General features: G+C 50.3%; 1 protein-coding gene across 5 annotated transcripts in view; it reads left to right on the top strand.

Annotated features, from left to right (window-relative positions):
• The window catches only part of SUSD6 (sushi domain containing 6), a 93,240-nt gene extending 77,127 nt beyond the window's left edge, over positions 1-16,113 (top strand). For all 5 annotated transcript variants that reach the window (XM_027571784.2, XM_027571786.2, XM_027571785.2 and 2 more), the window contains exons 3-6: positions 4,639-4,836; positions 5,834-5,972; positions 9,462-9,886; positions 12,036-16,113. In XM_027571784.2, the coding sequence (XP_027427585.1) occupies positions 4,639-4,836; positions 5,834-5,972; positions 9,462-9,886; positions 12,036-12,061 (788 nt within the window). In that variant the 3' untranslated portion in view covers positions 12,062-16,113. The remainder of the gene's footprint in view (positions 1-4,638; positions 4,837-5,833; positions 5,973-9,461; positions 9,887-12,035) is intronic.
• Positions 16,114-25,769: the final 9,656 nt, after the last annotated feature.

Genomic DNA, 25,769 nt, shown 5'->3' with positions numbered 1-25,769 from the left:
ACTGCCTCCAGTGGTGTCCCTGGTGATTGCACCTGCTGGGTTTGTGTGCTGGGTTTGGGGGAGCCTTTTTCTTCTCTCCTGGCCCCTGAATTCCCAGGAATTCTTTTCTCTGGCCATCCTTTCTTTGGATGCCTTGATTAAACACCACTTCTCTGTGCTCAGTTGTGTTCTAAATGTTACTCCTCTGATTTAGTCTAAAGCATTATTTCAAACCTGGGAGTGAACACTGACAGTTTCTTAAGCCTTCAGTCCCTGTTTGGAAGTATGGTTTTCTTGATAACCAACTCAGCCAGAAACCTCTTTTGTTGAGTCTTTTTAAAACGCACCAGGTAGGGGCACCTGGGTGGCTCAGTCGTTAAGCGTCTGCCTTCGGCTCAGGTCATGGTCCCGGAGTCCTGGGATCGAGCCCCGCATCGGGCTCCCTGCTCCTTGGGAAGCCTGCTTCTCCCTCTCCCGCTCCCCCTGCTTGTGTTCCCTCTCTCGCTGTATCTCTCTCTGTCAAATAAATAAATAAAAATCTTTAAAAAAAATGCACCAGGTATTTAAACGTCTCTTTCCCCTCCTCAGGCTGGCCTTAGAACTCCCTACTCCCCACACCTGATTCTGCAGGGGCTCAAGTGCTTCTTCAGTTTTTTAAACTGAACAGTTTGATCCTGGGCCCCTTCCTGGAGCTCCCTTTGATTTGCTTGTTACGGAATCGTACAAAGTTTGTTTTGTTTATTGCCTCTTTCTCCTAAAAGGCTGGTCCCCAAAACAGCAAAAGCAAAACCCATTTAGAAGGGCCGATCAAGGGTTCTTGTTTTCTACTGAGGGTTTTAGGCTGCAGTGACTTGGAGGTGGAAGGATCAGCCAGCTTATTTTGCATCTTCTACCCCCATCTGTCTGCTCCCAGCTGGTTGGATGGCCTTTCGCTGAATGACTACCGTGCACCAGTCACTCTGCGGCCCCTGAAGAACTGCCTCGCTGCGTCCTGCGTGCAGTGGAGACCTAAGGGGCTGTAGGAGATCATGGAAAGCAGAGAAGGAAGCTAAGGAGAATTAATTGATTTTTTTCCTATAAAATTTCTATCTTCTGGCTTTCTCCCTCTTTTTTTAAAATTATGCAGGTTTGCCAAATCAGATGAGTTCATTGTCGTCTTGAGGTTGAGAACAGAGCTCGAAACTCTCGAACCTAGGGTTGTCAGAGAGAGAGCCCAATGCACAGATTAAGTGAGCCTCCTGCCCAGAAGGGTGGCTTCCAGAAGCCTCTGGATGATTATTTGCTCTTCCTGATGTTCTTCCCTTTCTTGTTAACCCAGGCGTCACTGAGAGGGTCCTCTCAAACACCTGCTCTTTGCCATGACTCTCCCACTCTGCTGTTTGGGCAACAGAGCCATATTTTTGTGTGTGTGTGTGTTCCTGGTGTCTTAAAATGACCTTGCCTCCACCCACCCACCCCCCTTTTTGTTTTTATTTCTACAGCCTCCTTATTTCCTTGGACCCGGGGCAACCTCTTTGCAACGCTGAGCCCGATGTATTTAGCTTGTCCCCTTTGCCTGACCGTCCTAGGTAACATAACATAACATAACCCGTGTGCACTTATCTCACCAGGCTGGCATTGCTGTGCTGCTGACATACTCTAGGGCTCCCTCCAACCTGTCCATCTTTGATCAGATTCAGCTCCTCTTGTAATTCTGCCCTTCTCGAGACCCCTCAAAAGCTCCCCTTGTCCTTTGAACATAGTACAAACATCTTCTGTGGCAGTCAAGGCCCTCTGCAAGATGGTTTCATTGCTCGGCACTTTTTTCTGAATTTTCCTTACTGTATTATGCAACCCAGCTAGCTGGGGCTGCTTGATCTTTTCTAGGCTTTACTTGCGCTTTCCTATCTCTGCATTTGCTTAAACCTTCTTCTGATGAGATAAAGCCCCCACTTGAAATGCCGCCCCCTCATGAACCTTGCCTGGTCTCTCCCACTCAAGATGTGGTCTCTCCTGCTTTGTGCTCCCTGTCTTGTAGCACTAATCACGTTCTTTGAGGTGTATTAGAATGTCTATGTGTGGAGTATCTTTGGAAGAATATGAAAGAAATGGGTGCAGTGCCTTTGAAGAGAGGAATTGAGTGACTCAGGAACAGGAGAGGGTTTACTTTTCACTGTACACCCTTCTTTTTGAGTTTTATATCATGTGTATATATATCCTATGGTTTTTTTTTTCAGTAAAGGTATTATTTACATAACAAAGATCCACTCTAGAAAACATTGGGGAGTACGTTTATAACCTCAGAGGGTACGTTTATAACTCCAGAGAAATGTCCTTGAGACACAAAGCCCAGAAGCCATAAAGAAAACAACTTTTAAAACATATGTGTATACTTGTCATAGCCGTCTTTAGCTCCAAGTACCTGAAGTGCTTATCTTTATCCTTTTTCAGAGCAGAGCACAATGACTCCTACATAATAATCAATAAATATTAGTTGAAATGAAATGAAATTGCAAGTCACTTCTTTGTAGACCTCAGTCTTTTTCACTGATCAAATGAATGCTGGGTGATCTCCAGGGTTCCTCTCATAGATTCCATGCAGATGTGTGCTTTCTGGGCAGGGATACCAGCAAAGCGGGAGTGGCTTTAGAATCTGCAGCTCTTCCTCTGAGACCATCTTTCCCAGCACACTGGACCTGTGAGTGGGTCCTGCCTGCTTTCTGGAGCTGCCCTGGAGTACTCAGCGTTAATTATGCCTCGGAAATGCCCCAATTAGACACAGTCCTAGGAGAGCTGGGGGATCTGTGGCAGTCTTGTTGCCCTGAACAAAAGAAGGAAAGTGTAAAGAGTAAAGCCGTTTGTAGAGGTTTCTTTGGAAATCCAGCTGGCCAACTCTTTGAACTAGTTGGCCCAAGTTGCAGGAGGCACCAGAAAGGAGTGCGGTGGGTCTGTCCCCTCCTGTTCAAGACTTTGGGTGAGGTGGGTGGCGTGGGAAGAATCTGGAGAAGGCATATCCCTATAGGGGACTGGGGGGCTTATTTGGGCTCATCTGTTAGTCTCAGAGAAGTTGCCCAGACCTCCCCTGTGGATCCCTGGGGCACCCACCCTGGCATTGTCTTCTAATAAATCTTTGCAATTGAGTCTTTTCTCCCCACCTCAGCAATAAGCAGCTTGTAGGCAGGGAGCCGTCATCTCTTTTTTGACATGACCCCCACCCCTCCCCCGCCGCCTGGCTGGCTGGCAGCTTGCTTACTAGCAGTTTGCAGGTTGAAGGGAAGTGGTATTTGGTGAGAGACTGTAAGGGCATCTGTATGCGAGGGAGTGGTGGGCAGGCCCGTGAACGGGAGAGGGCACAATCAGACTCCAGGTCTTTTAGAAGAAGTGGAACAACAAAAAAAAACCCCAACAGTTCTTATTTTCATACTGATGTTCTTGTGATAGGATAGGGGCAGGGTATCTGTCAGCAAAATCAGATGTCCTTTGGAGACTTTTATCTTTCTTGTATTAGGATGGCTTTTGGAAAGTTGAAGTTCGTGGTACCTGGCCATCCTGCCAGCGTGTCTTCTCCCCGAGCCCAGCCTTCCAAACAGCAGTTCCTTTCGTGCCCCTGCTGTGCCCCGCCTCTCACGGCGAGGCCCACTGCACGGTCCATCCTGCAGTGTCTGTCCGGGATTGGAAGGGCGGGCCGTGGCGTCGGAGTCCCCCTTCTCCTCGGGCTGCTCAGACCTTGCTGCTCGTCTGATTTATTACTACAACTTATCTATACCAGGGTTCCCATCACAGTTGGGCTCCGTTTGCCATCCCCCTGACTGACCTGTTTGAAAGGGAGGTAACCTTGACATTCACACTTCTTAAAGGCCCGCTCAGCTCATGGGGTAGAAGCAGTGTCTGTGGGTGGAAAGGGCACAGGTCTTAGAATCAGAAGAGTCCACCAGGGAGGTCTGCCCTTTATGCCGCCTTACGCTTGGCTACAAGTCATTGAACTTCTGTGGGCCAGTGTCCTCATCGACAAAGGGCAGTCATGATACCTATCTCCTGGAGCTGTCAGCGTAAATAAGATAGGAGGTGAAGGTGCTTTTAAAGCTAAACAGTCCTACCTGAAAAATGCAGGCTTTCTATGGGATAGAGACAAGCGCTGGCAATGACCACTCCACTCAGGAGGTAGGGGCTGGAGAGGGGGCCTGTGAATCCATCAGAAATCCCCTGCCAGGCCATGAAGGCACATTTTCATCACACAGTGGAGTCCTTGCTGGTATTGATGTTGGAAACAGGGCTGATGTGTCTCCTGCCCAGGCTGACAGTATTTTTACCACCTTTCACTCTGATTCATTGTGTGTCTCAGTAGGTTTTATCAAAACCGTATTATGTGCTAGATCTCTGTGAGTTCACGACTTTGTCAGAGTCTGTCACTCCCTTATGAATTCAGTCCTCTCAAGGCACGTGCCGAGGAGAGGGGCAGTGTTGCAAGCAGCCAGATTTTCCGTGTGGCTAGTGTGCTTCCCTCTGTCATTGGCAACCTGAATTTCCAGAGTTTGGCCAATAGCCTTTCCAAGGGAATGGCTCTTGCTTCCTCCTGTGTTACCTGTTGAGGCCTGCAGAAGCATCCTGCTCAGCGTCATGGACAGGATTCCCACTGGAAAACCCCAGCACTGTATCACCATTAACTGTCTGTCTTTGCAGTGTGCTCCCTGCCCCCGGAGCCAGAGAATGGTGGCTACATCTGCCACCCCCGGCCTTGCAGAGACCCCCTGAACGCGGGCAGCGTCATTGAGTACCTGTGTGCCGAAGGCTACGTGTTGAAGGGCGATTACAAGTACCTGACCTGTAAGAATGGAGAGTGGAAGCCAGCCATGGAGATCAGCTGTCGTCTCAACGAGGGTCAGTCTGACAGATGGGAAAGCGGGGGCTGCTGGGGTTCTGTTTCCTTTCAACTGACGGGCAGTGGTGCCCACTTCCTCCAGAGCACCTGTGCCGTGGGGCAGTATAGTTCCTTTGATGCCCTGCGGCCTCCCTTCCTTTGGGATTTCAGGTCTTTGTGCAAGACGTCTGGGGTTGCTGGTGCGTGTCCCACTGCAATTCAGCTGAGCCACCAAGGGGCTCGGTAGCTTTACTGAGGCATCTGTTCTGCTATGTAAAGTCCCTTTGATGCTCAGCATCTCCTGTTTGCCCAGCCAAGTGCTGGTGACCTTTGACCGTGTTCTCCTAACACCTTCTGGAGTGTCTCTTTTATATTATTTTTCTTTGAATGGAAATGGACTATTTTGTTATAGAGCTACAGTCCAGCTGGACAGAAGACCTTGCCCTCACCCCCTCCTACCCCCTCCTGTTGTGCATGACAGGAAAATCCAACTGCCTGCAGGAAAGCGTGTGTCATACAGCCGTCTTTGTGCTTCACACTCGGGCTCCAAGACCATGGCAACCCAGGGAAGGCTGGGGACCGGCCTGAGATTTACAACTGAAGCTATAGGATCTTAGAACAGGGGGTTATTACAGCTTGGTTCTTACCAGTTTCCCTGCCACATGGGGGAAACATGGGCAGGACCTCGGATGGTGGAATGCCGCGGCCAGGGAAGTGGCCGATGTCCACCAACCCGCTACTGAGGGCAGCGTCAGAAGGGGTTCGTACAGGTCAGATCTCTGGGGGTCGGTGAGGTTAGGAGTGAGATGGCCCTCACAGGGCTGAAGTGAATTTTAGATTTGGGAACAGGATAGGGAAACGGCTCCTTTCCTTGTATGTAAACACTGCTCCACACATCGACTTCCAGGTGGCCCCGGCCGTGGCACTGGGCAAGGAAGCTTGGACGAGATCAGCCGTGGGGCTCACGTGTTCCAGGTCCGGGTATGACACACTTCTGACAATGGTTTATTTCTGTAGACAAAGATGCCCGCACGTCCCTCGGGGTCCCCACGCTGTCCATAGTGGCTTCCACTGCCAGCTCCGTGGCTCTCATTCTCCTCCTTGTAGTGCTCTTTGTGCTGCTGCAGCCGAAGCTGAAGTCGTTCCATCACAGCAGGTGAGCCCGTTGGGGGGGGGGGGTACTGGGGGGGCTGGCCTCTGACAGCACAGGGGTTGCTGGTGAGCCCGGCAGCCTATTGTGTGTGTGCCCAGGGGAAGCGGGGTGGGGGGGCGCTCCTGTGTGTTCACTCCTGGATGTGCCTGGCCCTGTGCTTATCACTTTGCACACAGTAGCTTAATCCTCACAGGAGCATTGCAGATAAGGAAGCTGAGGTTCAGAAAGGTTAAGTCAAGGTCATCCCTCTAGAGGATGACCGCCTGGAGATTTAAACCTAAATATGTCCAGCCCCTGAGCCATGTCATTTGCCCTACATTGGTGGTTCTCTAAGTGTGGTTCCAACAGCGTCAGCATCACCTGGGGACTTGTTAGGAATGGGAATTTTCAGGCCCTACCCCAGACCAACTGAATGAGAAACTCTGGGGCTGAGGCCTAGTGACTTAGTTTCTGAAGTCCTCCAGGGGATTCTGATGCAGGCTCACGTTTGCGAGCCTCTGCCCTCTCCCTCTGGTTCCCAGGCCTGCTGCACATAGAGGCGTCTGCTGGGAGTTAACCACACATACCAGCACCTGGGCCTCCATGCCCAGATACTCTGATTAATTTGGTTTGGAGTGGAAGCCTGGCATTAGTGTTTCTTAAAAAACTTCCCCGATGCGGCTAGGATCGGCAGCCACTGCTCTGTACTGCACTAGAAACAGAAGAAGTAGGGGTTTTGCCTGCCTTTGTCACTTTCCTTTTTGCAGTTGAATGCGTTAGCCACAAGTCATCCCAGACTGGGTAGATGAGGTGGGGGGGTCGGGGAGCAGATGTTTGGGGGCTGGCCCCGCGTGCATCCCTTAGGAGGGACTCCGCTCCAGGTCTGTCCCGCCTCTGTGGTTGCTTGGCTTGGCCCGGCGGCCCCTCTTTCTCCTGAGAATGGTTTGTGTGCACTCACAGCCCTTCATCAGTCACCGTTGCCATCCACAGGCGTGGAGGAACAAACAAAACTGTGTTAAATAAAATGCTTCCTGGTCTGGAATTTACAGACAAGGCCCAGGCTAAGTTGAATCCTGATGTACTAGGTGTGATTTTTCTGTCTCCTTTTTATTTTTTGTTTGGGGGAGCAGGTTGCAGCTATTTTTTTGAAGGTCGTTAAACAATTAGTAGAATAAAGAGGATCTGGAGGGGACTGTTTACTTATGCTGTTTCCACATAAAGTCAAACTGATCTAGTCATTTCATCCAAATTAGGGAGTATTTTTCTCTTGTAGTTATCTGGTAAATGTGTTAAAAGTAATGGGCTGATTTTTCCTGATTTGAATGGAAGAACGATTTGGTTTTTAATATGGGCTCTGTTTAAATTTTCTTCTGTGTGCACATACTACGTTTTAAACAAACAAACAAAAAGTGTTTTGAGTAACAGAAGTTAAACACATACCAGAATGCACACTGCTTTCTATGCTCCCTTGCTGTCAGTTTCCCTTCCTTCCAGAAACCTCCATGCATTTCTTTTTTTTGAAAGATTTTATTTATTTATTCATGAGAGACAGAGAGAGAGAGCCAGAGGCAGAGGGAGAAGCAGGCCTCCCACAGAGCAGGGAGCCCGATGCGGGACTCGATCTCAGGACCCTGGGATCATGACCTGAGCTGAAAGCAGACACTTAACCCTCTGAGCCACCCAGGCGCCCTCTCCATGCATTTCTGAGTACCACTTCTGTCATCCTCATTGTCTGTGCTATTTGAATTGGGCGACACAGATTTTATCTGCAGGTACAGATGAGGAACTTGAGAGCTAATAACAGCAGTCCAGTCCTCGACCTTCTGTGTCTCTGACGTGAGGCACTGAGGACACACAGCACAGATGACACAGTGTTCCAGGCAAACAGTGACTTGGGATCTTTATCCCAAGGAAACAATTCAGTCCAGATTGTGGGACATTCTAGGAGATGACCAGCCTGGACTCTACAAAAAATGTCAGTGTCGTGAAGGAAACTCTATAGTGGACTGTCCTAGGGGAAAGGAGATAAAATAGGACTAACTGCAATGCATGATCCATAATTGGATCCTCAAGGAAAACAGACAACAGCTGAAACAGATCTCTTTTGGGGTAGTTGGGAAAATTTGTATTACAGTCTTACACCATTGTTCAATTTCAGGGATGTAATGATGTTGCGGTTGTATAGGAGAGGAGGTTCTTGGGAGGACTGTGCCAAATAATGTTTTTTGTAGCAAAAAGATAACTTACTTTCAAAATGATTCAGGAAAAAAAGTGTGTGTGTGTATGTGTGTGTATCAAAAAGTGATCTCAAAAGTGCTTGCATGAATAAATCTCACACACATAAAGTTGAATAAAAGAAGCCAGATACATGTACACACATACATACATTCATTGTATATCCCATTCGTATCAAGATAAAAAATATGCAAAACTCAATTGTGGTGTTGAAGGGTTCATGTTTAGGCAGTAAAACTATTGAAATAGAAAGCAAAGGAATGATTTTCTTTCTTTCCTTTTTTTTTTTTAAGGATTTTATTTATTTGACAGAGAGAGAGAGAGCGAGAGAGGGAACACAAGCAGGGGGAGTGGCAGAGGGAGAAGCAGGCTTCCCGCCGAGCAGGGAGCCCGATGCGGGGCTCGATCCCAGGACCCTGAGCTGAAGGCAGACGCCTAACATCTGAGCCCCCCAGGTGCCCCAGGAATGATGTTCATGAAAGTTGGGATAGTGGTTACTTTGGCTGTGAGGGAGTAGGAGATCATAGCGACAGGAACAAGGGTGTCAGGGGTGCCGGCAGCATTCTCTGTCTTGACCTCAGTAGGTGTTACACTGCGGTTACCTTTGGGATAAAACAAGCTGTACATTTTTCTATTTTTGTGTGTTGTTTGTGTTATAATTTACATATAATTTTTTAAGTTAAGAAAAAGTAGCTGAGTCAAAAGAACAAAATTCCTTAGATTTCAACTCCAGTGTCTCATTTCAAGACCACAGTGCTGCTTCTCCCTCCTTTTTTTTTTAAAAAACCGCTTTATGGAGATTTAATTCACATACCATAGAGTGTATCCACTAAAAGTATTCGGACAATATATTCACAGATATGTGCAAGCATTATGCTCTTACTTCCTACCTGTGCTTACTTCCTACCTGCATGATGGCATTATTTTTAGGTCTCTAGGTTCCTAGTTTTTGCGCAGGATGAGAGAGGGCCTGGGTGCCTGTGTACCCAGAGGGTAAGAACAGAGTCTCTGGAGGCAGATGGAACTGGATTCACATCCCAGCTTCCTCCCTGATCAGCTGTGTGACTGGGCAGGTTACTTGACTTCTCTGAGCCTCATCTGCACTTTTGGTGAATCTGTACCCGAAAGGGCTCAGGTGAGGGTTCAGTGGGATAAAGCGCTTAGTGTTGTGCCCGGCACATTGTAAGTGCTCAAAAATGGTCGGTATTGTTGGTGTTGTGGTATTTATTTGTGTGTGTATTTTAATTCTTCCTCTGTCTTTTCCTCCTTTGGCTGCAGGCGCGACCAGGGGATATCTGGCGACCAGGTGTCCATCATGGTGGACGGAGTCCAGGTTGCGCTCCCGTCCTATGAGGAAGCTGTGTATGGCAGTTCTGGTCACTGTGTGCCACCTGCTGACCCCAGGGTGCAGATCGTGCTGTCAGAAGGGTCTGGGCCCAGTGGGAGGAACGGGCCAAGGGAGCAGCAGTTGCAGGACCAGGGGGCCTGTTCCTCTGCAGGTGGAGAGGAGGCCCCAGGCCAGTCTGGACTATGTGAAGCCTGGGGCCCTCAGAGCTCAGAGACAGTGATGGTGCATCAGGCAACCACCTCTTCCTGGGTGGCCGGCTCAGGGAACAGCCAAGTGGCATACAAAGAAGCCCCAGATTCGGAGAACAGTGACATACAAAGCCTTTTATCCCTCACATCGGAGGACTACACAGATGGTAGGTGGTCTGCACTGAGCATGAATTATGAGCTGCTACTTGGTGGCCTTGCAGGGAGTGAGGAAGGACTGTGAGCCTCTCTAATAATTGGGTATTGGGGGGCAAAGGAAGATAATACCTGGGGGATTAGCCTACAAAGTCAGGTCTCACCCTGAGCTCCTGGGGGGTGCTTCGGGCTCTGTATAGGAGACGTTTGACTGTTGTCTGTGAATCTTGATAGTTTGGAGTTTCCAAAACTATTTGTGGCCACAGAGCTGTGCTAAATCAAAGGGAGGACAGCTGGTTGGAGGCGGGAGCGGGGTCTGTTCTGTATAATTTTTATGTTCCTGAAAGGATAGGAGTGACAAGGAGGTACGGGGTCACATTACAGAGAAAACGAGCTGGTCTCTCTTCCAGGGCATTTAGCAGTTTCATTTGAAACAGGGGTGTGCCACTCCTGTGTAGTCGGTTCTCTTGCATTATCTCGATTAAACCTCACAGTGATCCTGAGAAGTAGGTGTTATTACCATTCCTGCTTTACAGATGAGGAAACTGAGGCCAGAAACTGTCACTTGCCCATTTGTAAGTGGCTGCGCTGGGATTTGAAGCCAGATGGATCTGGCTCTGAAGCCTGTTTATAACCCACAGTGCCATGCTGCCTCGCAGGTGACTTCGGGTTCTCCGTGGCAGGCCAGCTGTAGAAGGAAATTGCCACTTCCTGACCTGTCTGCCTTTTCTGGAGCCTGGAGAGTTGAATATTGGGATTGACCCAGTCACTTTAAACAGTATCTTTACATGAAACCCCAGTGTGGTTCAGGATGCAGCCTAAACCTAGCTGTTTCCCTTTGGACAGGGAGGCTTCTGCACTAACCAGGCTCCTTGGAAAGCCAGCGAGGAATCAGTGTGTGCCCTGGGAGTCCTGGACCCAGTTAATGTCTGAGGCTTAGAGTATCTAAAAGCAAAGAAGTTGGAAATTCTTGAATGCAGATCACATTTAGGAGTTTCCTGAAATCAACAGCATGCCTTCTTTTGGTGGGATAGGGAGCTAGGAAGGGGTCGCTACACAGTTGACCCAGGTCTAAAGGTGGAAGCCAGTGACCCCGTGGATAGCCAGCTATATGTATTAAGTGTCTGCACTTACTGACACCTGTCCCAAGTGCACTTCTCGGCCCTTACCTTTCCTCAGGAGGCTTGATGGCGCCTGCTCTTCTCCCTTCTTCTCCTTGCTACCTTGCTTTGTTCTGTTTATTGAACAAGCATTTTTGAGAACCCATCTTGTGCCTGGTGCTAGTTAGGTTTCTGGGGGGATAGAAAGTAATTTGAAACCTGCTGTCTGCCTGCATGGATGGTCAGTCATTTGGGAAGATCAGGCCTATATTTGAGAAATAATGGAACCAGAAGTTGTAGGGTCCATGTCAGAGTGAGGGGCACAGAAAAGATACAGTTTCTCCAGCTCGTTGCCGACTGACTGAGCCGTCTGCACCTGATGGCCCGGTAGGAAGTCAGGACCTCGAGGCAACCAGGTGGACATAAAAGGAGACCAAGACCCAGAGAGGGGAAGTGAGTTACTCAGTATCACACAGCTGGTGGATGGCCGTAAGGTGGAGGTGGGACCTAAGCAGGGCTCCACAGCCTTATAACGTGAGATTAAGGCTAGAAAGAGAAGCAACTAGACCAGCGGAGTCAAGGCAGAGAGGAGGTCCAAGGTAGTGGAACCAGAGGGGATTCGAATACTAGACTGAACATTCAGATTTTATCACAAACGTAGAGGGAGAGATGAACAAGGAAGGCCTGAAGAAAGGGCTGAGGGGTTTAGACTCGTTAGAAGGGTATGAGTGAGGCTTTTTTTTTTAAATTAATTTATTGATTTTAGAAAGAGAACGTGAGTGGGGGGAGGGGCAGAGGAAGAGGGAGAGAGGGGGGAAGAAGCAGACTCCTCGTTGCGCGTGGAGTCCCATGTGGGGCTCGATCTCATGACCCTGAGATCATGACCTGAGCCAAAATCAAGAGTCAGACGCTTAGCCGAGTGAGCCACTCAGGCGCCCCTGAGTGAGGCATTTTATTTCTTCAGACCAGGGCCTGCATGGGAACCCTGAAGTGGGGTCAGCTGTGCTGCAGAGAGAGCTCCAGCAGGGTAACCACTGTGCTTTCCTGTCTTCTCTTCCTGCAGATATCCCACTGTTGAAAGAAGCATGAGCGCTGTCACGGGCCTCTCCTCTCTGCGACGGTCCTCTCTGTCCTTCTGCCCTCTCCTGGGGTTTTGAGTGCCCTGTACTCCAGCCACCCTACCCGGATACCTGAGCTGCCACCTGTGTATCTGTGTATCTCTGTATGTCCGAGGGCCTCCAGGCCTGCCTTGCTGGAAGCTCGAGGAAGAGTCTCGCCATCTGCCTGCTGGACAGCTGGAGGAACTGGCCTTTTGCCTAGCCTGGCCTTCCCATCTGTGTCGGGGACATATTTGAATGCGCTGGACTGAACTCTTCCTTTCCCAGGGCCCTCTGGGTCCCCCCCAGCCAGCTCTCTGGCGGCAGACCCCACCAGCCTGTGCGGGCCTGAGAGCCGCTGTGTTTACTTGTGCCTTCCCCCCAGCCCCTCCAGTTCCCCTGTCAGGTGGGCTTGTGGCTGTCCTACAAGCCTTAGTGGCTGCCCCGTGGCCTCTGCCACACAGGGGGCTGGGGCTGGGGCTGGCCTCTTACCTCGGAGGGCTGGCACTGCTGCCCTTAGCAGGGGCAGATCCAAGGGTGGCTCTAATTAGGGCAAGAATGTGGGTCCCTGGGCCTGCCCTTAGTTGACACCGGTGGCACATTTCTTTGGCTGAAGATGGAGGATGTGGGGAAAACCATGCCAAAGCTATGCCAGCACCCAGCTGTCTGGCTCCGAGGTGCTGGCTCCTGGCCCTGTTGAGTTCCCAAGAAGCATGGAGAAGATCCTGAGAGAGGGAAGGAAGGTGGCTGATAATGGTTGTCTTCCTGATATGCGAGTCCTCACTTCCTACGTCCAGCATTGGCCTTCCTGGCCGTAGTTTTCTCTGTTTCACTGGAGTGTAAGGGGAAGTGGCCTGCTGCCTCCTGGGCTGAATCCTTGGCAACCTCCGCTTCCTTGCTGCCCACAGGGCCCGAGGTGAATCATCGCTGGGACAGGAGGGTTGCTGAGGTGCCGCGGAATGCCCGTGTGGCCACCGGCATTCAGGGCAGGTTGCCCCGTTCTGGGTTTGTGGTGACGCAGGGGAGCCTGAGAGGCACAGACCGAGTCCCCAGGCAGCTGCAGGCGGCTCCAGCCCCGGTCTTGAGGGTCCTCGTCACCACAGTCACGTGCCTTAGTAACTGCGCCCAGAAGCATGCTGCTGCTCGCCGCACCGCTGCTTTCCCTCCTTGTGTTTCCCCGGCCTCCCTCCCACATGTCACAGCGGACACAGGACTCCCTGCTCCCCCCGGCACCTGGGCGAGGGGCTGACAGCCCCCGACACCCCACCTCGCTGGTCTGCAGTGGGTGAAAGCTCGCCAAGCAGCCTGGCCCCGGAAGCCCTGCCGTCGAAGGGGGTGGGCTCCACGCTCCCCGATGCTTCTGGGGGGGCTCTCGCTCTGCCACCTGTGGGTGCTGGCCAAGGCTGGGGTGGCAGGGCTCAGCCAGGCTACTGCCATCCTCAAAAGATGTGGCGTTGAGGAATGCTTATTTCTGTTTTGTTTTTGAAGCACTGGGCCTGGGAGACTTGTCGCTGACCCTGCCGGCACCTCTGCTCCTGCCCAGGCTGCTCTGTTTGGGGTGGTGAGAACAATAAAGAGCCCAGTTTATTTTCAGTACCTGACCTAACAGGGTAACTCCAGGCGTGGGCGGCCGCTAAGATTAGGGGAATGGCCTCCTCTCGGCCTCCTGCGTCACTCTCTCACGCACTTTACCGCCCGCTCCTTCCCAGCCTCCTGGCACCACTGTAGGCTTCCTTCGCTCAGGGTAAGGGCAGTGCCTGCTGGGCCTGTGGGCAACCCCCTTCCTCCCTCCAGGAGCCGGCTGGTTCCATATGGAGCAGGGTGACGGAGATGCTGGAACACAAGCCTCCGAGAGACCTGCAGATGACTGGGGAGCCTGGCCTTGGCCTCCGAAGAGGCCATTTCTGGAGACGTGCCTCCAGCAGTCGCTAGCACTGGGCCCATCTGGAGGGTGGGGTCCCTATGGACCCGAGTTGCCTCTTCACGCACGGGGGGGTGCCCTTGTCTTCCTCCAGAAAAGAAAGCAGGGACAAATGGTGGAGGGATCCAAAGTCTCACTGTTGGGCTTGCAGCCTAGAATATTTTTTAAAATGGAAAATCTTACCCCTTTTTATACCATTACTCTGGGTTTTCCCCCCTAAGAGACTGCACTATTTGTTTTGGGTTTGTTCAGCCACATAGGTGACCGGCTTAGCCTTTGGGGGAAAAAAAAAAAAGAAAAGCCTTTCTTCTGAAGCCTTCTTCCACCTCGCCCACTGTTAACACCATCCTGGGGATCACAAGCCCAGACTTGCCTACCTGGTTAGGAAAGAAAGTCTGGATAAGTGGGAACCTAGTGCGCACACACTCCCTTACCCCCTCTCTCCCCCCTCTGCGTCATTGGCTTTGCTGAGGCCCCCCCTCCCATGCCCCTGTCCCGGGAGCCCCCTGGGCCTCCCATTCACCTCGGACTTCCCTGGAGCAGTTTCTTAGCCATCAGCCAGGTGCTGCTGTTTCTAGGGCTTCTGGGCTTTGTCCCTTTTAAGGGATTAGGGACTCCACAGCTGCCTTGCGGTGGAGCCCGGTGGGGAAGACAAGGGCCGGGAGACAAGGGCCGTGGCAGGGAGCAGGTCGTTAGGCGGGAGGCTGCCAAAGGAGCCTAGAGCTGGTGGGAGAAACGCCCAGGGCCTGGCTTTCCAGGGCTCACCTCTAGGGGAGTCCAGCAGAGGGCTTGTCCAGGAGAATGGCCCGAACCAAAGGACTAAAAAGTGTCTTTTTGCACACATGAGCTGACTCAGTGCAGGTTTTATATCCTGGTGACTTGCAGTCACATGCCAGCGACTTTCAAGGGCCAGTATGTGGTGAAAATCGCTTAAGATTTCTGTCCCTTTCAATGCCTTAGTTTAGCAGATAGGCTCTCTGTTTTGCTATTTCTGAATTTTGTGTGCTGTGTTCCTGTTTCACTGGTGTGAACTGTGAAATGGGCTGAATCCTAGCCACTTTGCAAGTTCTTTTGGCTTTACATGGCATTTCAATGTGCATTCTACTAACACTCCATTTGCAAACAGAACTTAAGCTCATGTTGTCTTCCCCATTCATCCCTTCCTCCTACTCCCCCCCCCCCCCAACTTTCAAGTTCTTTGGAGAAGCCTGATGGCAAGACAGACAAAGGTAGACTTTTCCTGCTTCTTTAGTGATGGCACAGGGATCCACAGGCACTCGGCCTCTCCCCTCCTGGTTCTGCCTGAGCTCTCAAACCACCTGCTTGCCACAGAGCAATGTCTCTTCCGTTCACAGGGAACACCGTCACATAGAAAATGGGATATGCTGCAAACACTTCTACATCCTTGCCTTTCCTCCTTAAAGAGAATAAAGGACCCAGAAGGGAAGTGGTACACAGGCTTTATAGTGCAATTCCGGATGTGCTTGCTGAGGACAGTGATGCTGGGGGCTTCTCTCGGGGGGTGCTGCTTGGGGCCCTGGCTCTCAGTAGAGGGCCAGTCGCTCCCGGTGCCCGGGGAGGGGCTGCAAGAGATTATGCTTGGCAGAAGCATGGACCGAGTGGTAGAGTAGCTGGTTTCCTGGACAGGGAAAGGCAGCAGGCTCAGCTTTGCTGGGAAGCAGCTCCTCTTAATCTCCAGTTGAAAACCTAATAGAATTTTGAATGAAAACCCCCAGGTTGAGCCCCTCCGTCGGGCAGCAGAGCTAACTGGAGGGCATGTAGGGGCCAAGCACTCAGATTGCCAAGCAGGAGGAGAGATGGACTTGGGTTGCATGGCAGCCCACCACACCCTGCCCTGGCTTCTTATCACACCACTATGGAATCCTTTGCAGAATGGTACTCCTATATAATGGTTTCAAACGACACATGCATCATTGACTCTGTGCAGGATGTCACTCAATCAGTTTGGGTTTGCTTTATTTTATATATATATTTTTTGGTATCCTGTACATTGCAGTGGGTGTGAAGATAGTATTTTAATATTTGTACAAAGTTTAATTTAATTTTAATTGTTCTATGTATATAACTGCATTTCTAAATAATTAAAAAAAGGTTCTTATGAAGGCGGTTGTGAGAGATGTGATCCTTCCAGAAAGTTTTTGCAGAAACCCGAGATCGAAAAGAGTGCATGTGGTGGGAGCTCATGATGGGATGAAGCGCCAGCTCTAGGGTGGGGTGCCTAGCAGGAGCGGACGGGACAGGGAGTGTGCCATTCGGGGAAGAGAAAGCACAGGCCTTGGTGGAAGTAGATTCATGTCTCCTCAGAGGTCCTCAGTATGGCAGCCACTGTGCTGCACTGGGACTGTGCGGAATCTCTCCCGTGCCAGGAAGGCGGATGGTTCCAACAGCATGCCTCGATGATCCAGGAAGCTATGCCGGGGGTCGGTCAGCAAACATCCTTTAGATGGATGGCAAGTAAGCTGGGATGCAGAGGGCCCGCACAGCCAGGCTAAGGGGCGGGACGCCACACATGTGCCGAAAGCAGGTGCAGTGGGGGAGGAAGAGGAGTGGGTGTCAGGGCTGAGGAGGGGGTAGCAGCAGAGGCTGGGTGGCCCTGGCCCTCTGGGCCCTCCGAGTGAGGAGTGGGGAGGTTTGACTTCATCTTCTGCGTGGCTGGAAGTGCTTTGAGCAACAGTGACTTGGTGAGCTCCCCTTTTCTGGGGCGAAGCTCTCCCCATCTCTTAAGAGGGATGTTCAGGGCAATAAAACACTACCGGAGAGCACGTAGGAAATTGTCGGTCTCAGGAGGAAGGCAGTGTGAGCAGCTAGCAACCCCCTCTCTGAGCTGGGGAGACGGAAGGCATGGTTTGCGGGGGGAAATGAGGGAGTTCTCGGACCAGAGGGCAGAGCACACAGAGGTGGAGACGCCATCCCCACGTAGGAGAGGCCGACCGTATCTGAGCAGCTGCAACAGGTGGTAAGGGTGCGAGAAGAGGGAAGATGGCGAACTTGGGGTAAAAAATCGGGCCGCTCTTGAAGTTGCTCTGGGGATAATTAATGGCCAGGGTGTGTTTCTCTAGTACTTCGGGTCAAGTGGGAAAATGTTTTAGGAGCATCCGCGCCAAGTCTCCACCTTAGTAACTAAGCCCCAGTCCTCAGGTCGAGTCTGCACAAACATCACTGCCCTTCGCTGCAAGGAGGCGAGGGGACGAGCGTTTCGCCAACTTCTCAAAGTTGCGGTGAGAGTAGCGGCTACGTGCAAGCGCTCACCCGGTACCGGGCAGAGTTCTGCGCGCTCTTGAGTGTGTGAACCCACGGAGCCACATCGCGGGCTGTACAAGGCACGTGCATTATCGCTCCGAGCTCCAGCGCGCATATACTGAAACTGAAGCACAAAGAAGTGGATTAACTTGCCTGAGGCGGGGCCGAGACTGAACTCAAACCCAGGCAGTTCTGCGGAAGTGATCTCCTCCGTGTGCCGTTCCCAGCCCAGCAGCCAGACTCGGCCTGCCTCCCAAGGCCCTCACCGCCCTCCCTCTGCCTTTCAATCTCTGTTCCAACCAGTGAGCTTCAAGCGGAGGGAAAAGCAAGGTCATGGCAGGGAAATGACACACCGTTCACTGGGGGACACACGATAGACACGCATCCCAAAGACTGAGGAGTGACCGGCGCGGGGTGGGGGAGGAGGCATTTCAGCTACGCAGACCGTGATCGGAAAAAAGTTCACAAAGCAGCAGGAGTTGCTCCGCCACAAGAAAAAAAAAAATACGTAAAAAGGAGAAACTGCTTCCTTCTGTGATAGGTACATCTTCTTTGTTGCTGGAGAATGGACAGAAGTGTGTCCCATCAGGTAAGAAATGCTGGGGAAGGCAGCCTTGTCCACGTGGGGTCACCCATGGGGTTGTTACCTTTCTCTTGAAGACAGATGGGGGCGGTGTGAAGGAACAATGCTGGGCGGGGAGGGCTAGCTTTGAAGTGCTTTTGCCTCAGGTGGGGACAGGTGGATGGGAGGAGAGAAAAGGAATGTAGGAGAAGGTTGTTCCAAATCATACTCTCATTCCCACAGCCCCACCAGCGTGGGGAATTACCATTTTTTTTAAATATGCCAGTTGGAAGAAAATGGTATTGTTTTGATTCACACTTGTGTCATTATTCCTGAAGCTGAGTTTTGGAAGTATGGTTTGTCTACCCTTTATAACAAAAAGACATATTGAAAATTGTGCAAGTTGGGTGTTCAAGATGTCCATGTTTGAGATGAAAAGTCAAAACTGTAATTTCTCCTGTATAATTAAATAATGCATGATAGATGGATACATAGATACATAGCTAGTTCACTCCTGTCAGCTCCCTGGTGGTAGAGGAACATCTCAGGGACCCTCCTCCCATCGCATGCCAAGAGGTGAGCAGCTATTGGGCATTTCCCATTTCCCATGATACTCCAGTGCCCCCAGCAAAGAAAATTTCACAACCTAGGCATGTCCTGAGCAGCCCATCTGGGGCAGCTTGAACTGTTCCTGAGCCTGGGGTAGTAGATGACTCTCAACCTGGCAGAGCACTGCGAGGGTTTGGCAAGGATGGACTTCCCCACACACAGCTTCCCTGGAGGAGCAAGTAACCTGCCTTCAGCAAAGGCAGCCTGTTTGCAGGTTAAGCCTGTGGGCCAGGGTTGAACGTCTGGGGTGATTTGGGGTGTGTGAAGGAAGGACTATGACTCAACGCAAACACCACGCATGAGGGCTGCTGTGACTTCTGGGGTGGTCCTGAAGCCTTGAAGTTTCCAAAGACATAGGGACTTTTGGTGCCTTAGCCTGTCTATGGGATGGAAGGCCATCCCCACTCCTGCTCCAAGCATTTATTTGTTCATTCATTCAACAAACTTTTTTTTTTAAAGATCTAAATCTACTTTATACAAAGCCTGGTGTTGGATTCCAGGGGCCCAATAGTGAATAAGACTCAGTCTTTGTCCTCAAATAGTTTGCAGACTAATAAGGAGAAACAGCTACCTAAAACATAAGGCAGTACTTAAGGAGTATCTAACCGTCCACCAGTACAGTGCCTGGGTAGTGAAGAGGGAGGAAGAGTTCATTTCTTAGGGGGTTAGTGAAGATTCCCCAGGGAAGGTGCCATTTATTTGACATCATGAAGAATGGATCTTGTTGCAGTACTGTAGGTAAGGAAGTAAGTGATCAAGGAGCTGTGGCGTGGGAAGTGTGAAGAGGACTTTTTAGGCCATAGAGACCCTGTAGTAGAAAAGTACCAGCTTATACAATTATGACTCACCCAAAATTGCCGTTTTGGCAGGTTAATAAAAAAGGTCAGATATGGGCAATTTCAACCTAATACATAGTTGTTTTAAGATCTGTCAAAATAAATAACTTTCTTCTTCCTTGACTAAACTTTAATTATTTTAATCACAAGAAAGAAAGTTCAGCACACCCATAGACAAGTGCCTAGAGACTTCCTGTCCCAGGGTCTGTTCCGCGCACAAACAGAACACCAAGCAGAGGGGACATTCTGGTCACAGTCCACCAGCAAGGGGCCCCTGCCAGCAGGGGGTGTCTTCAGAAATCACGGGAGCGATTCAAGTCTCCAGCACATGGGCCAGTTCACTTGCTCTTTGGGGTGGACGATGGAAGGGAGACCCACTGCCTGCAAACAGGTTTCTGCCAGCAACAGCCAGGTAGCAATTCCAAAGTTAAGAAGTGTTTTTGGTTTTGGGTTTTTTTTTTGTTTTTTTTTGTTTTTTTTACCCTTTTGAATTGCTTCCTTTAAGACAGAGATTGAAGAACAGTAGTTGCATCCAACTACAACACTCCTTTCTTGCCAAGTGCCTCTATTCGTCCTTAGAAACATTCAAAAATGATCAAGCTATCTTATAATAAAAGTAATACATGTTAAAACATCAGAGACGAAATTTTCCACCTATGATAGCGGCAGAAGAAAAGGTTTAAAAATATCAAGTGGGAGTGTAAAGTGTACATTCTCTTTGCAAGGCAATTTGGCAACAACAATCCAGTTACAGTGCAGTTCCTGGCCCTTCTCTTCCTGAACAAGTCTCTTCTAAAGCCATTCGGTCACAACATCCGAAAGGGAAACAAAACAGCAACCTTTCAGGGGCAGACTGGAATTGTAGGTATTTGTGTGCACTCCTGGTTTTCTATCTACTTAAACAGATGCAGAAATAAATACAGACGTAGTACGTGCTCACATGTACACATACGCACAGATACTCCCTAGCTCTCTCCAGAGGGCTTGGCAGCACTGGCCCCTCAAGAGCCATGAGCACACCTAGAGTTCAGATCTTGGCTTTTAAATACAATTTTCCACTAAAAGGAACCACGAGTCTTTGGAGAAATGGCTGAATCCAAAGCCGAGGCAGGAAGATCATGTGGTGGGCCTGAAAGCAAGAAAGTGTTCAAAGAGTGATGAGTATATGCCCAAAAGACTCCCACTTGGAGGCGCCTGGGTGGCTCAGTCGTTAAGCGTCTGCCTTCGGCTCAGGTCATGATCCCAGGGTCTTGGGATCGAGCCCTGCATTGCGTTCCCTGCTCAGCGGGAAGCCTGCTTCTCCCTCTCCCACTCCCCCTGCTTGTGTTCCCTCTCTCACTATGTCTCTCTCTGTCAAATAAATAAATAAAATCTTAAAAAAAGAAAAAAAGACTCCACTTGAAGTTTCTTCTACTGACTAAATCAGGAGCAACGTGAGCATCAAAGTAAATAGTGATGATAATGGATTCTAATCCATCGAATAAAACAGGAGACCATGAGTCCATATAGATAAACAGAAGCCTGATAGACATTACTTTAATCAAACAGGACAAATCAAAATCATGCACCACCTAATGGGATGCAAGGAGAGAAACCAGCGTCATTTTCATGATGTTCCCACAGAAATGCAACCTAAATCCAAACATGAAAAAAATGAGACAATCCAAATTGAGTGATACAAAAGAACTGGCCTGTAATCTTTAAAATGTCAGGGTCAAGGTAAGACTGAGGAATTGTTCCAGAATGAAGGACACAAAAGAGACTTGAATAAAAAGAAATGTAAGACATGACTTTAAACTGGACAAACGATATTATTGGAACTATTGGCAAAACTTAAATGGGGTGTAAAGATACCACATCCATGTTAATTTCTAGATTTGTTGCTTCTATTGTGGTTATGTAGGAGATAGTCCTTGTTTGTAGGAAATACATGCTAAAGTCTTTGGAGGGGATTGGACAATGTACTCCCAAATGGTTCAAGAAACAAAATTGATGATTGTTTCTAAATAAAATTATTTACTTTAAAAAATATTGCAATATACCATTTGACCTAGAAATTCTGATTTCAGAAATTTTTTCTACAGATATCCTTGTTCATATGTCAAATATCTTATGTGTACAGGCTAGTCACTGCAAGTGTCTAATAAAGCCCGAATTTAAAAAGAACCTAAATAATCACCAATATGGGGTTAAACACATATGATACATGCAAGCACAAAACAGATACAGAAAAGAGAATAAAATAGCTCTGGACCAATCTAATCTACACAATACCTTGTTGTATGGAAAAAGCCAAGTGCAGAACAAGTGTATGAATACTATCTTTGTGTACACAAAAGAGATACAAAGAAATGTGTCTAAGTGCATGTTTTTCTATGTACAGAGGATCCTTCCTGATCCAGGCAGCATTAGGTGCCTCTGGGAAGGGAGAGTCACTCGGAGGAAGGGTCATCTTTTACACCTTTTGTAATTTTGAGAATTTTGAAGCAAGTGAATGTATTGCCTGTTTAATACATTGTTTCTAAAAATGCAAAATGTGTGTTATCTGGGATCAGAAGGAATATTCACAAGAAAATTTGCGAATTTATCTGATCTTTGCTCTTGTTCCAAACTAGCAATCTGCCTTCCGGAAAGGAACACAGAGCTCCTCATAGGGCCATGTTTAAGAACTATAAGTAGTATGCATTGCCTGTTATTTCCATCTTCCTTCCCTGAGAAAACAAAAATGATTTCTTGGGATCCTTGGTGTTATGCATCGGATTGTCTTCCCCCGAAAATTCGTATGTGGAAATCCTATTTGGAGGTAGTGTTTTTAAAGAGGTAATTAAGTTAAAATGAGGTCATTAGGGCAGGTCCTAATCCCAAATGATTGGTGTCCTTATAAGAATAGGGAATTGGGACACATACATCCGGAGGGAAGATGATGTAAAGACATAGGGAGAACACAGCATCCACAAGGCCAGGAGACAGGCCTGGGACACGTCCTTCCCTCACGGCCCTCAGATGGAACAGTCCCTGCTGCCCTCTTGATCTGGGACTTCTGGCCTCCACAACTGTGAAGAAATACATTTCTGTTGTTTAAGCCACCTGGGCAGCAGCCCTCGCAACCTAGTACATCCAGTCTCAAAATGGGGGTCTGACCAAGGCTCTCCCCGACAACAGTGACCTATCCAGGCAAAGAGGGAGTCAGGGAGGGAGGCGGCGAGGGAGGTATGTCAGTCTGCGCCCAGGTGGAGCAAGACTTTTTAAGATTTTATTTATTTATTTGACAGAGAGAGAGCACACAAGCAGGGGGAGCGGCAGGGAGACGGAGAAGCAGGCTCTCACAGAGCAGGGGGTGGGACACGGGGCTCGATCCCAGGACCCCGGGATCATGACCTGAGCCCAAGGCAGACGCTTCACCAACTGAGTCCGCCAGGAGCAGGACTTTGAATGCCGTATTAGGGATGTGGACGTGGTTCCACAGGCAAGTGAAAGCTTTGTAAGGATTTGAAGACTGAATGGTGTGCTCTGAACATAATACATTAGAAAAGAATTTGGGGGACAGTGAGTTGGAGTGAGAGCCAAGCTGCAGACCACTGCGGGCGTCCTGGTGAGAGAGGAGGAAGGGCAGGCCTTGGATGGTTAGAGTCCAGGCAGGCTTGAGTCTGTCTGGGAGAAATGGGAGGAGTGCTCCCCTGTTTGGGGCGATCATTCAGGTTAAGAGGTCTGACCTCTCAGGGCGCCTGGGGGGCTCAGTCGGTTGAGCGACTGCCTTCGGCTCAGGTCATGATCCTGGAGTCCCGGGATCGAGTCCCGCATCGGGCTCCCTGCTCAGCGGGGAGCCTGCTTCTCCCTCTGACCCTCCCCCCTCTCATGTGCTCTCTCTCAAAAAAAAAAAAAAAAAAAAAGGTCTGAGCTCTGTGGTTGACTGTATGAAGAGAAACAGACAAAAGGGTCAAAAAGACTGTACATCTCCACGGCAAGGAGAAGAAAAGCGGGCAATAGAGAGAGGAAGGAAAGCTTTGATTGGAAAGAGGATGTCAGGGGCCAGTGCAGAAGTCAAGGAGTGTGGGACTGAGGAGCCAGGACCCAGGGAAGTGTTTCTCACCCTTGTTTGGGGGGCTGGGGTGGGGGGGAACAGAGCCAGGGAATTGCTTCTGGGGCAAAAATAGAAGCAGCTGGCCCCCATAGCAAGTTGTAGAGGGAGTTGAAGGAGCAAAGAACAGCCTGCCTGGGAGGGCAAAACCAGGTGAGCAGTGACCCAGCTCCTCCTAGCTCTGTCCATAGCAACCTGAACACTAAGACTGCCAAGGCGAATCGGGATTGGCGGGGCCGTGTGCAGGGAGAGGGTCTGGTTTCTTGGGGACACGGCCTCCGTGGCTCTACCGGATCAGGATGCTGGCTGGCTTGGTTCTTATATTCCTGGGATGGAGAGTCACAGTATTTCCAGAGACACAAGCACTCACCCACCCATGGGCCTGCTCTGACACATCAGTGATTAACAAGGGTGGGTTGAGCACCTACTATGTGCCAAATTCTGTGCTGGGCACTAGGAATACAGAGGGGCACAGATCCACATGGCTCCTGACTGTGAGAACTGGTCTGGTCAGCCGGATCCGGAAGAGCTTCCTTGAGGAAGCCATGAGATGCAAAAACGCACAGGGCTTAGCTAGGCAAGGAGGGTTCCACGTAAAAGGTCCAACACACCAGGGGCTCTGAAGTAGGCAGGGCTGGGAGCCAGAAGGAGAGTGGGGTGAGACCATGCTACAGGGCCAGGCAAGTCTCCTCGGCCATGATCAAGACCTTGTCCATCACCTAAGAGCACTGAAGCCATGGAAGGAGTTTCGCAGGGAACTGAAATAATCTGGTGTGTCTCCAAAAGGTTCTTCTTACTCTGTTGCAAATGGATGGAGGAAGGTAAGGGCGGGTGCGGAGAGATGAGTCAGCACTGAGCCTCAAGAATCCCCTGGTCACACAATAGGAGCTTACTAAAATGTAGATTTGGATCCAGTAGGCCTGGGGTGGGACCTGAAACCCTGTGTCTCTAACACGTTCCCAGATGGTGTCCATGCTGCAGGTCCACAGGAGAAATCTCAGACGTCCTTTGGAGGCAGACTCTTCAGTACTTGGCAATGGATAGGACAGAGGGGGCAGGGGGGCGAGGAAAATATCAAAACTGGCTCTCAGATTCTGGGTTCTCTGAGATGGGAAGACTGCAGAAGGAGCTGATGGGCCTGAGGGACGTTAGCCACTGGAGAGGTCAAGTTGGGGGTGAAAACAGAGTTCAGGGAGCTGGAGTGGACTGACACCCTGTCTTCCCTCCCACAGCCACCGGTCTGCTGAGATAGCTGTCCTCACACTCAGGACACCCAGGCCGGCCTGCCCCAAATCACGATTAGGGAGTCCTGTGCTCGCGGCCTTCCCAGGCAGGGCCTGCACTTGGCTCCCAGCCCTGGGCACCACCAGCCTCGCCCTCAACAGGCCACTCAAACTCAGAGGCCGGGAAGGGGGAGGGGGTTGGCAGGACAGTTTGCAGGGGAGAGGATCCAATTTCCTCTGTGACAGAACAAAAGCCACTTTCTCTGGAAAGAACTTAAAGGTGTTGGACGTGTGATCCCCGCCTCGGATTTGCAGAGTCCCTTTAGCAGCCCCCGGGGCGCAGCGAGCGGGGACGGCTCAGTCCGCTGGCGCCATCTAGTGTGCATGAGGAGGTGATGCTCTGCTTGTCAGAGAGGGGAGGCTTAGGCAGGCGGCAGGCGTGCGGTGGGGCAGGCGGGCGGGGGGAGATGGACTGGAAGGGGAAGGTGCAGCCTGCAGCTGAGTCTGGGGTCGCTGCGGCCTCCTAGGGCAGCGGAGGGGGCAGGCAACTCAGAGGAGTTTCTGATCAAGGAGTCTTGGGCTCTGTATTGTCTCCTAGGGCTGTCGGAAAAGGTTGTCATAACTGGGAGGCTTAAAGCAACAGAAATTTATTCTCTCAGAGTTTTGGAGGCTAGAAGTTCAGAATCAAGGTGTCAGCAGGACCGTTTTTCCTCTGAAGGCTGCAGAGGGGGAATCTTTCCTTGCCTCCCCTTGCTTCTAGTGCTACCAGCAGTCCTTGCTCTCTGATGGTTTATAGATCTCTCCAGTCCCTGTGTCCACCTTCATGGTCTTCCCTGTGTGCCTGTGTCCAAATTTCCGTCTACTTATGAGGACACCAATATTCGGATTAAAACCTACCCAATCCAGCATGACCTCATCATAACCTGATTACATCTGCAAAGACCGTATTTCCAAATAAGGTCACCCTCACAAGGACTGAGGGTTCCAACTAGACAGGATCATCTGGGGGACACATGTCAATCCAGAAGCGACTCCTCTCATCCAGCAGCTGTTTCCGCAGCATCTGCAAAGTGCCCGCCCGTGCTGGGGGCTGGGCTGCTGAGGCCGACTAGCAGACCTGTTCCTCCTCCCTTGAGGTTTTCACAGGTGGTTCTCTAAGTCTCCTCACTGATCTGCCACCCCCTGGTTCATCCGTGACTCCTCAGCACCC

This window comes from Zalophus californianus, chromosome 6, assembly GCF_009762305.2.
Source record: "Zalophus californianus isolate mZalCal1 chromosome 6, mZalCal1.pri.v2, whole genome shotgun sequence".
Classification (NCBI taxonomy): domain Eukaryota; kingdom Metazoa; phylum Chordata; class Mammalia; order Carnivora; family Otariidae; genus Zalophus; species Zalophus californianus.
Note: the sequence above shows the minus strand (reverse complement) of the source record. Positions and strands in the feature narration are given on the sequence as shown.